The sequence below is a fragment of the Pelophylax lessonae genome, assembly GCF_965119305.1.
Source record: "Pelophylax lessonae genome assembly, chromosome: 6".
NCBI lineage: Eukaryota > Metazoa > Chordata > Amphibia > Anura > Ranidae > Pelophylax > Pelophylax lessonae.
The window spans coordinates 262984307-262997100 of NC_138773.1; the positions used below are offsets into that span (position 1 = coordinate 262984307).

General features: G+C 42.1%; 1 protein-coding gene across 1 annotated transcript in view; it reads left to right on the forward strand.

Moving 5' to 3' along the window:
* The window catches only part of COBLL1 (cordon-bleu WH2 repeat protein like 1), a 259317-nt gene that overhangs the window by 227922 nt on the left and 18601 nt on the right, over positions 1-12794 (forward strand). Inside the window, exons 12-13 of the mRNA XM_082260783.1 lie at positions 3064-3128; positions 7275-9088. Coding sequence (XP_082116909.1) covers positions 3064-3128; positions 7275-9088 — 1879 coding nt within the window. The remainder of the gene's footprint in view (positions 1-3063; positions 3129-7274; positions 9089-12794) is intronic.

Consider the following 12794-nt stretch of genomic DNA (forward strand, 5'->3'; position numbering starts at 1 on the left):
AAACAGTGCAGCAGGGACCGGACAATTTAAATCTCGTGTGTTGGCAGGTGTAATTCCTACTCCACCCAGCAGGTGGCGACTGACCACCTTGGGAATAGAGTCCTAAGGGGAATGATGTTTCCTGCAGCCTCTGTAGGTGTCACAGGGGGAAGCAACAGATTGGTTGTGGCAGTGCTAAAAAAATAGCAGTGATCCGCTGTATTTGGCACGCTTTCACGAGTGGTTAGTGTAGGGGTTGGAACCCCAAGTATGAGGAACAGTGAAATGGAGTCAGGGAAAGGTTCTGGTCCGAGTAGGGGACAGTGTTTCCTGTTGTATTCAGCACTGATCTCCAATGTTGCTGCTCCCACTTGTCTTAGGCCTTCTTTGAGGCCTGTCAACTGCCAGTCATCCACCCCTTCAGCTGTTGGCACTCTGGTAAGACCGATTCAGTCTGTGCTGTCATTGACTGGGCCTGTTGCTGTTGCTTAAATTAGAGCTACAGGCAATTTTTTATTTCCCATTTTGGATAGAGCAAGATAGGATTATAACCCCTGTCAGATTTTTTTTTCTCCCCGTCTGTGTCCCATAGCCCAACAGGGAGTGAGAGGAAATCCCTGTAAAGGAAAGGAATCCCTTGGATCTCCAGTTTACCAGAACTAGTGTTCCCATCGGAAGATTTCCCATTTGTTACTTTTGTAGGTACAACCCAAAATTTGGAATTTTCTTTTACTTTTAGGGCCAGTCCACACAACACATGCGTTCCAGATGCTTTCCTTCATGTGCATTTTTGATGCAGTCCAATGCATTTTTCCCCCTCTTGTTTTGTTTTAATCACGTGTTTCAGTGCGGTTTGGTGCATTTTTCATGCCTTTTACCGCGTTCCAGCACAGTCCAGTGCAGAAAAAATGCAGCATATTCTACTTTTTTTCTGGAACTGACTGCGCTGGTGTGAACTATGCCATTGAAAACCATATAACCTACTATCTATGCATTTTTGATGCAGAAAAAATACAAACTGCACTGCATGTGGTGTAAACTGGCCCTCAATAATAATGGTAAACAGGACAAATAAAGAGCGTGAGTATCCTTAATGGGGGCCCAGATAGCAATAAATACTGACAGGGGTTCTAGTCCCCCTGCACTCTATTTAAAACTTTAAAAAAAAAATAATTTTGCCTTTTAGTTATACTTTAAGGACTGTGTTTGCATTCGGCAGGGACCTGCAATGTGCCTGTGTGCAGTGGTCATCTTACCGGTTTCTGATAGTGTTACTGGACCTGTTAGAGGAGTGTTACTGAAATGTAAGGCCTCGTTCACTCCATGGTGCAAAGTTTTTCTGCAAGGGCTCAAAGAAAACAATTGTTCTCTATGTGCCCTGTTCACACCACAACGTGCAGATTTTTTCTGCGCAGGAATCATGCAATGTGTACACCGTTTTCTGTGCAAAAAAAAACTGACGTGGCATCAGCCTTGTGGTGTGAGCAGGGCATTACTGAGCCTGAGATTGCAAGTGATATCACACCTGTGTAAAGCAATACTGCTAATAGTGACCTCTGTGCTCTTCAAGAGATGGTATCATTCCTTGATATCAATCGACTAAATACGAAATTGATAAACTACCTTGAACTCTGAGCTTGCTGCTTCTTCAAGTTGGGTACCATACAGCTGCCCACATGTGGTGTGGCTGCTCTTGCTCAATAGAAGTTGATAGTTCGGGGCTGTAGGAAAAGGTTTCTTGATCAGGCTGCAGCCACTGATCATTGTATTCTGTCAGCGGAGAGTCCACGCTGTCAGAATACAATGTCTCAGCAGGGAGGATTCCTCTTTTTACCTTAATTGTATGGTTTGAGGAATCTATCTGTTTTCATTCAGACTGATGGCCAACCAAAAAAAAAAAAAAAGAAGATCCGTCTATGGCCAGCCTTAGGGACATTCTGTACACAAACTGTGTATGCATTGCCCCCCAGAAACTGTCAAAGTTGCAAAGAAGGCACATTTACCATTTTTATTTAGGCAGTTTTAGTAACCAATAAGTTGCAGCAGACTAAAATTGCAGGACAATGTTTTACAAGGTTAACCAGACCCTGTCACTGCCTGATTTGCATATTGTGAAATGCTCTAGGCATTTGTACTTTACTATGCTGTGCTCCCTCGCCGCTTCCCCGCTGCAGCATCCAGCCTCTCTATTCTCTGCGGTTGGAGCGTAACAGAAGGATAACATCACAGCCTACTTCCAATGTTCAAAAAGAAGTATGGGTTTTAAAAAAAGTAAACATTTATACTCGCCTAGGGGAATGCAGCATTGATCTAATGCTGCATCTGTCACCCGCAGCTTCTAAGACTGAGAACGTAACGATCAAAGACAGCTGATCGCTCAGTATTCAATGAGCAGAGAGCCAGTGTGACTGTCAGTCAGCAGCTTTCTGCTCTGCCCCTCCAGAGCTCACTGGAGCACTGAGCTGTGCAGGGGGTAGTGCGGCTGGCTTAGGCTCTCAGAGGATCATCTGAGAGGCTGAGCCGGCTGCCGGTCCAGGAATCTGGGTGGATCCTGACTGTAAAGTTGGAATCGATCCAGAGCCTGGATCGGCTGAGTGACATCCCCGCTGTCGGCTGAAAATAGGTCACGGGAGTGCAGAACAAACTGCACTCCTGTGATCCTCAGGAGCAGTATAGCCAAAATAGCTCTGGCTATACTGCTGTGTTTTCAGGCCTGCTAATTGGTCATTTAGTTGCAAGCACCGTCACATGTCTCCTTAATTACTTCTATTATTGCCATGTCTTCCTTGGTGACATATCTAGTCTGTGCCTCAGGGATTTGTGATTTGAAGCATTGTGTAATATAAAATGGATATGTTAGTGTGGCTGTAGTGGGTAGTAGCTGGAAACTCAGGTCAGAGTCCTCTCTTCCAGTGTTTCTGAGAGCGAGAAAACAAACAATTTGCAACTCCAGTATCAATTCAGGGTTGACTGACACTTTAAGCAGGACTGAATGTGTATGAATGGGATGCGTTTGACACCACTAAAGTTTTTATTCTCATGTATTGTTCACTTAAAACATATTGTGATATCATTGACATGCAGGTCAAGCCTTTTGTCAAGAGATGATACAGTGATGGAAAATACAACACTTGAATATGATAAGATTGGTAAGTATGGACATCAATGTTATGCTGAATAGCAGGCAGCAACCAGTCAAGAGCACAGTGTCTCATGCTCATATCTTCCATCCTTTATTCTTGATTGGACACTGATCAACACATAGAAGAAACACAGGCAACTGATGTAAATAGGATCTGTCCTGTGATCTCAGCGATAGTCTATTAGGGGACTGGTTAAATTTAGAATAAAAGCTGCTGGGACCCTGTTCCCCAGCACCCTACTCTAATGGCAGTCTCCCACACTATTTTCAGTGTTACACTGCCTATACCTGAAAAGTAACTCCAAACAGATCAGGCCCATTTTAAAGGAAAGTTCACCTTTGGGAACATGTTCTATGTTTCGCCCATTTTTAGGGTGGTACATGTAACCTGTTCTCAATGCTGCAGCCACTGCCCTATCCCCCTTCCCCCCTCTCTCCCTGTGACAGGGAGTATGGGGAGAAGTTGCCCATACTAGCTGTTACTTTTTGAAATCAGCGTGGCCGCGCAGGGCTCCGCCCACACAGCCACGTCATTCATTTACACAGCGAAGTCCCTACATCTTTTGTGGCTGTCGGCTTGTAGTTCTCAAACTCTACGGTGCTGTGGAGTGCCGTGGTAGTTCATTGATTCTTCCTGTCAGTTTATCTGCCTGCCCCTACGGGATATAAATTAATAGCTAGCGCTCTGGTCTAATGTGATTAAGCCGGTTTGATGAGTGTGACCACAAGGAGGGGGAAAAAAGGGGAGGGGGAGGGAAAGGGGACTAAGGAATAAAAAGATCAAACAAGGTTACAACACAGTACCTAAAATACATGGCATGTAGGCATATTCAAGTCCGTCAGGTGGATAAAACACTGGAGGTGAGTGTGTCTAGACAGCTTGAGCGAATAAACAAATGTCTCAGTCTGCACAAAGGGCCAGTTCCACCGCACAGGAAAGTCGGTTCTGTGGAAGATGCAAAGAAAACAAACAGACGAAGCGCCTCTAAGTGCAGTACGTTTATTAAAGTTAAGGCACACAAGATGAAGCAACTCACATGGGATAAGAATAAATAGGCTCAATCAGAAGTCCCTCGGTGAGCGTGAAATCCAGAGTCCTGAGTCCGGGAGAGGGGATGGTCAAGGCCGTTAGATGGAGGTGGAGGACAGAACAAGCCGGCTGCTGTCTTCCGGGACCGGCTGATTTCCGCGTGTCAAGCTGGGACGCAGCGTATGCCGTGTGACGTCACCAAGGTTAGAGGGGTACACGACGCGTTTCAGAGCATGCGCCAAGCTCGCGCTCTTTTTTTCAAGCGTTAATATGGAGACTAATTGGAGCCAAAATTTATGTTTGCGTAATCCATGTGCCTTCACTTTAATAAACATACTGCACTTAGAGGCGCTTCGCCTGTTTGTTTTCTTTGCCCCTATGGGATGGAAGGACACACAGATTCACTGCCAGATCTGCAGGATGCTTTCCAGGCTTCACAATAAATAAGCAAATGCACATTTTTATCTGTAAAGTTAGGAAAATCCCCTTTTAGACAATTGATCCTAAAACAGGCATTCCCATTTTTAAAAATCCCCTCTATTTTTCTACTGTTGAGGACTCTCATTTTAGTTTTTTTTCCCATCACTCCTAGTTTCTGGGACATAGGTCATCAGGATGCATAGGAGCAAATACCTTTCCCTACCATATCAAAAACTGTATTTAGACATTTTTTTTCTGTTTTTACCTGCATTTTTTAAATTGGTCATGGGTCTATTTAATAATGTAAATATATAAGGGATATTTTGTTATAAAAAAAAATAAAAACTTGCACTTGTTCCTAAAGGTTGTTATGGTAGGAACATTAAAATATAAAACACAAAGCTGAGATGCTAGCCTTGATCTTGCCTATCCAGCTTTAACATTAGTGACGCAATGTAAATATTCCAAGATATATTTCCATGAGTGATATGCATGGCTAGAGGTTTCTGTTTGTCACCCGGTGACGTATGGAAAGTGGCTGTTGAAACTTGTTACTGTGAAGGAAAATTTCAAGCTACTTCTTTCTTTGCTTTAGTAGCATATAATGTGTAAAGAATGTTGTTGTATTGAATCTTTATAGAAGTTTAAATTAACAGCTCATGGATAACACCAAAATGGCATATTCTTCATAACCTGGTTGTTTCCAAATCAGGAATCCTAAAAAAAATTTCTGTACTGTGCGTCCCACTTGTGTGGTCTCAGACAGCTAGAGGAATTTGAATGCAGGGGGATTTTCAATTGGTTGTCAGCTAGGTTTAATTTGTCAACAATTGCTTTAGTTGCAGTTCATTCTGTTTTGTTAGAGGCAGTTTGCAGCCCCCTAACCAGTGATTAAAGCTGTATTACTGGCTGGATCACTAGGTGAAAATAGTAGGAAAAATAAATCTAAAAAAGGAAACTAAAGAAGCTATCACATCTAAAAATTGGTAGGCTGCAATATAATATAATTTAAGGTTTAATGCTGCTTTAATTCCTAGCCTTGCCAAAAAGGAAACGTTCTGGATTATTATAATTTCCATATCATGGTTATTCTCTGTGTTGCTATCACACAACAAAATTTCAGGTAAAGAGCAGTGCAAATATATAGTAAATAGCTGCTAGCAATAAAGGAAAACACAACCATAACCAAAAATATACTAAAAATTGCAGCGCTCCTGTATACTCATAATACACCTAATGATAGTGCAACAGTCCACATTAGGGTGATAGTACCCAAAGTGAGTCCATAAGGTGTCAAACTGTGAACGTCCTTATTCAGAATTGAATAGTCACTCACCAAAATTGAAAAAGGCTATGTATAACGATAAAAAATACCTGAGTGGGTCTCCAAAGGAGCCTGCTACTATTGAGTGCTTGCGTCTCTTTCACCACATATTGTGAAAAAAATTAAAACAAAAAATTTCATAGTGCAGTATATTATCTGGATATTTGAATAACAGATAGGAATAGAGCAACCGTGATGATGGCAAACACAAAATCCCGGTGCCTCACTCCATCTTTCGCTCATGCAGTGCGAACTCACCAGATGATTTAACTCAATGAGCCTGTCACAATCACATGAATACCAAAAGAAGTAGATTGACTTTAACAATAGCGTCTTCAACCTCTATTGATCCCAGGGATCTCAAACAGTGTGTTGTTAGGGGACAGTCTGTCACTCTCACTGCATCATGATACCAAACAGGGTAGACAGAATAATATTTTGCAGCATACTTTATAAAAATGACCCTAATACATACATGCATATTGCATAATAGCGTTAAAACACTCACTTGTAGACGCCGCCACAAACAGCACTCGGGGCGGTGTGACGTCACATGAGTGGTACCACCCACATGTCGTCACACTGCCACAAGTGCCGTTCGTGGCAGCGTTCACAAGTGAGTGTTTTAACTCTATTATGCAATAAGCATGTATGTATTAAGGTGATTTTAATAAAGCATGCTGCAAAATATTACTCTGTCTACCCTGTTTGGTATTATGATGCGGTGAAAGTGACCGACGGTTTGAAATCCCTGGGATCAATGGAGGTTGAAGATGCTGTTGTTGAAGTCAATCTACTTCTTTTGGCATTCATGTGATTGTGACAGGCTCATTGAGTTAAATCATCTGGTGAGTTTGCACTGCATGCGGGGAAGATTGAGTGAGGCACTGGGATCTTGTGTTTGCTATCATCACGGGTGCTCTATTCCTATCTGTTTTTCAAACATTCAGATAATATACTGCACTATGAAATTTTTTCTGTTAATTTTTTTCACGATGTGGTGAAAGAGACGCAGGCACTCATCAACAGTAGAAGGCTCCTTTGGTATCTTCTTTGTTCTACATAGCCTTTTTCAATTTTGGTGAGTGACTATATCATTTTGAATAAGGACGTTCACAGTTTGACACCTTATGGACTCACTTTGGGTACTATCACCCTAATGTGGGATTGTTGCACTATCACTAGGTGTATTAGTATACAGGAGCACTGCATTTTCTAGTATATCGCATAACAAGCCCAATCCTTTCTGGCTAAATGTTGAAGCCTGTAATTTTGGTTTAGTTTACCTACCAGAAATGTTACAAATCTGTATAAATTTTTGATGAAGCCGGCCTTTGTTGGGTCAAAGCCTGTGTAACATTCTGTTCTCTCCCCCAAAGGTGAGCGTGAAAATAGAACTTCAACTCCAACTGCAGAACTAGAGAACCATCAAATATTAACAACAAAAACCATAGTTATGGAGCAGGGCTCCCAAACTCAATCCTCTGAACAACACACCAAAGATACAAATCTTGTTTTTCAAGATTACCGCCACATTACAGAGAATGAAACACGTGAGCATCTGAAGATCACCAACACAGAAAAGGGAAAAATGCAGGATTCAGCTGTCCAGACTGTTAACTTTGAGAATGATGCAAAGAAACTTGCAGAGGAGTTTTTACATTCCCGGGAATCAACTTACCTGACAACTGTGAGTAGCACCGACGATGTTCAACATAAACTTAATGGTCATATAGGCCAACTGACACAATTTAATAGCCAGCAGATGGCTGTAACTGGGAAAGAACCAAGTAAGCAGGAACTTGTTGACAATCTCAGGGAGAGTATGCAAACACAGACCATTGAGGAGAGCAGTGTTGAGAGTTCATTGATTTCACAATCAAAAACATTCCCATTTTATAGACAGCATTCTGATCCCAAGCCGAAGCCTTCCAATGAAATCACTAGAGACTACCTTCCCAAGATCGGAATGACCACTTACAAAATTGTTCCTCCGAGATCGTTTGATGTAGACCAATACATGGAATCTGAAAGTCCACAGGATGTCCATAATATTGAGTACAGACCAATGAATGAACAAGGGATAAGTCATACTGTTGCACATAGCAATAATACATCATCTGTAGGTGAAAAACCTATAGTTTTGTCAGAAATAAAAAATGGACACCATTTACCAGAAGGGTCAGCTACTTATTCCTGTAACACTGCTTCAAAAAGTGTTTCTGAGCCAAGTCAAAGAGACCATCTTGCCTTATCTAAAAGTTTATCTGCAGCATCTGTCTTAAGCACCAATAAAGTTCCTCCTGAGGTCAAACCAAAGCAGAAGCCCACAAGCCCAGTCAAAGGTCCAAGTTCTTTTTACCTACAAATGCAGAGGAGAGCTTCCAGTATGTACGTCACATCTGCAATCGCCAAGACAAAGTCTTCTGCCAGTACGGCAAGCAGCATGGCTAAACCTAAAGAGCTAAGCAATGAAGCTTCGCTGATTACCATTAAAACACTTCCCTCTAGAATAAATGTAGTAAATGCCTCTGCCAGCTTAGAGGAAAAGTTGCCTGGAGATAGATCAGAGTTACCAGGAAAACCTTATGAGGTAAAAAATGGGGGTCTTGGATCAATCGATGAAGTACATTTGGAAACTGAAAACATCTGCACCTCACATTCTTCCATGGAAAGCCAAGAAAAACCAGTACAAAGTGACATATCTTCTGTCAGTTTTCCAGTAGAACACAAAAAGCACGTGTCGTTCCAAGAAACTATCCAGTATGATGACTTGGAACCAACTCTGCAAGTAAGGAATTCTGAATACACCAACACCTTACCAGAAATCAACCGTGCTGACAAACCATCTGTTCAACAGAATTATAAACCCGAAGTTCTTTCAGCAACAACACATAGCAAACTGACCAGAACTTTGAGTTCTCCAACTGGCCAGTCTGTTCCATTGAGCTTAGAGAAATTAAGTACTTTTATTACTCCCAAGCCATTTACAAGTACAAATTCCAATTATTTTTCTTCTTCTGTTACATCATCCGTTAAAAGATCTCAGTCATTCAGTTCTAGTATATCGCCTGTCAAACAGCCATTGAATGTGGATGCTCCCATTGGTTGGTCTTCTGTCACTTCACCAGTTGAATTCAAGAAAGATTCCCTGGTCTTCCCTGAGAGTTCAGCCGAAATCCTAGAAAATAAGGTAATGACCAGTATACTGAAAAGAGCTGATTTTGCTACAGTTCTATCATATACATATATCGTATACATATATGTGTATTTCCCATGTTTTCATTCCCTTTCTCAATTTTCTTAAAGTGTGTTTTGTAATTATAATTTTTATCGCTATTTTGTTGACCAATTATTGGGTTGCCATGCATGTAATTGTTATACACATAGAAGATTTTTCAAATAGAATCTGTGTGGGCCGTTCTTCTTCTGCATGCTGTAGGTGAGTAGGTCTGAAGCAAGACCAAAGGAGCTTGTTTAACCACTTTACCACCGGAGGATTTTGCTGTCTTACGTCCAGGCCACTTTTTGCGATTCGACGCTGTGTGACTTTAACTGACAATTGCGCGGTCGTGCGACGCCGTACCCAAACAAAATTTACGTCCATTTTTTCCCACAATATGCTACGAGTGCCCATCCAGCCCCACTGGTTGGTGGTATTTGATCACCAGTGCGATTTTTACTTTTTGCGCTATAAACAAAAAAAGAGCGTTTATTTTGAAAAAATAGCAATATTTTTAACATTTTTTTATATGAAATTCCCCCCCAAAAAAATGTAAAAATCAAATTTTTTTTACATTTTTGGCCAATTTGTTTTTTGCTACCTATGTTTGGTAAAAAAAATCGCAATAAGCGTATTTTGATTGGTTTGCGACAAAGTTATTGCGTTTACTAACTAAGGGAAAGATTTCTGTCATTTTTGGTGTTTTTTTTTTTTAAACGTGTAATGGCGGCAATCTGCGATTTTTTTTTTTTTTTTTTTTTTTTTTTTTGCGGGACTGCGACATTGCGGCGGACAGATCGGACCCTTGACTGACATTTTTGACACTTTTGGGGGTACCAGTGACATTACTGCAGTAATCAGTGGTATATATATGCACTGTTACTGTAAAAATGACACTGGCAGGAAGGGGTTAATTTTATTAGAAAAGGGAGGGGTTAATGTATGCCTGGTGCTTACTAACGTGTGGGGGGGGGGGGAGGTGACTGTGTGACACAAGGACAGATCGGATGTTCAGCTATGCCGAACACTCCGATCTGTCCCTGCCTATCACTTAGGAGATCCGCCCGCTCTGTTTACACAAGCGGGCGGATCTCCTCACTCGATTCCCCGACGTCGGGGAAGAGTGGCGGCGATCGCCGCCGCTCCTCCCCTGGCCCGACTCCCGCTGTGACTGAAAACAGCGGGAGCGCGCCTCCGGCGGCGCGCGTGCGCCGCCTACAGGGGAGGAGTCCAGCGACGTAGGCCTACGTCGCTGGACGGGATCGTGCCACATTGCTGCAGTAGCAGCAATGTGAGCAGAGGTAAAGTGGTTAACCAGTAGCTTTCCTTTCAGTGCTCCATGTCAGTTCTCATATAGGACTGGTTGAAAAAAGTACCTTATACCTATGATGCTGATCTAAGTTAGTCCAACCAAAACTTCTGTGAGGGGTCTGGTTTATTTTCATATTCTAGCTTAAAAAATACCAACAGATTATCATTCGCCTATATTTAGAGCTGTAAGCAACTTTTTATAGACTATTGTTCCTCTAACGGATAGTAGACCTCATTGCCTAAAACTTAGCCTCCCCAGGATGACGATCCATTTCCAGATATGAAAAATAGGCACACTCATTTCAATATCCCACGGTGCATTGTTAATGTCATGCCTGTGCTTGTGCAAATACCAACCATCAGATGTCAATTTATTCATAGGATCTCTTTAGGGGCTCCAGTAGTACACTAGGAAGGACGGCAAACTTTAACAGGGCAGGCACAATGTGACACTTTATGGTGCCAGCATGCAATTCTGTTCTTTACATTATTTTACTTTCCTTGATATACTTGACAGATCACAAACAAATTTCTATAAGTGTCTGTAGGGCATAGCAATTGGTTTGCCTTTAATGCCCCCCTCCCCAGCAGCACATATTCAACTTTGTGTTGCCCCACCGCTCCATCAGCGGCTGGGAGCAAAGAACAAGCTGGGTGGTACTTATTATAAAGAAACATGTTACTCTCCCTCCTCCCTCTCATGTGCCAGCATTGGAGCCTGGTGATTGGCCCGGTGCTGTCGCCTTACACAGGGCTTCCTTTCCCCACTGCTGGCAGCTGAATGGTGCTGCAGTGAGTGAAAATGATGTGCTGCTCTGGAAGGAACATCAAAGCTACTGTTTCTTTGCCTTACATGGACAAAGCATAAGTTCACTTTTAAGAGATTTCCTATCTCCTCTTTCTGTAGAATTCTCTTTATTATGTTAAGCAATGTCACAAAATTTTCAACTGTTAAATTATATAAAAAAATTATACAAGGGAATGAATTTATCAAAATCAGACAACCGCAACCATTGGAATCCTAAAAAGAAAAAAAACTGTAAACAGCTGGCTATATCCTTAGTAAGACCGTGTTAAAGCGATATTGTCAATAAAAGGGTGAAATCGACAGAAGCTACCTGCATCTTCCCATAGATAAAAGACCTTTCCAAGACTGACCTGTTAAATGAATACCAACACAGTACCCGTGATATTTAAACACAGGACAGATTAATATAGAATCCAAGAGCCAGTCAGTCAAATCTTGACACCATCATACATTTTTAAAGAGCCAAGGAACATATCCTTATATTGATAAATAAGACTGAGAAAAGATATGAGTTTTTCTTATTTTTTTTTTTAAACTCCTAGGCATTAAAGCTCTGATATTAAAGTATATTTTTCCTAAACGAACATCACAGGACGCTAGGTATTGATGACTACTTGGGTTGTGCTGCCACCTTCACATGAATGGACACTGACCAAATAAAAAGCAGGAATCCCAACCCAGCTCAGCTTAGCACCAGGTAGTGTCCTTAGATGATGGAAATGGCTACAGAAGCTTTCTGAAGATTTTCCTTTTAATGACTTGGTCCTGATTTCCTGGCTTGTTCCTACCAACCCTGATGGGCTAGAGGAGGGCTTCATCTGGTCTGGATCCATCACTATGGCCTAATAGCCATGTGATACTGTACTCTCCACCCCCCCCCCTCCCCTTCCCCAAGCCTTATGCCTCGTACACAAGCATCGATTATTGTCCGGGAATTTTCGGCCAACGTCCGATCGGCCGATTTTCGGCTTGTTAGTATGATGCTTTCGACAACTGACTCCGACTTTTCGGCCGAAAAAAATCGGGTGTGCAGGCTATAAAATTTTTGTTGGCCGTCAACACAACGGCCGATTTTCCGTCAGTCAGTACAGATTTCGGCAGACAAAAATCTGATGAGCAAGACTGGGCATGCTCCGAGAAGAAAAAACACACGGAAAGTAAACCAGCACATGACATTACTTCTGCAGTTGATTTTTGTTGGCCGAGAAAATTTGTGTGCAAATTTGTGTGCAGTCTAGGCACATTCCAACCAACAAAACACAACTCTGGACAAAATTCGGACGATCGGTCGGCTGATAATCGTTGCGTGTGTACGAGGCATTAGGCTAAGTTCACATGTAGGCGTTTTGGGGCGTTTTTCAGCTCTAAGGATCAGCTCCAAAAAACACACAACAAGACAAATCCTATTCATGTGAACATAGCCTAAAGGAGAAGTATGGTCAAAGCTTCTGCTAAAGCCCACTGTCAGCTGACATCACTCAGCTGGTTCAAGCACTGAAAATATCCCAAATTTAAAGTTGGGATTTACCCAGATGCCTGGGCCGGCAGCTGGCTTAG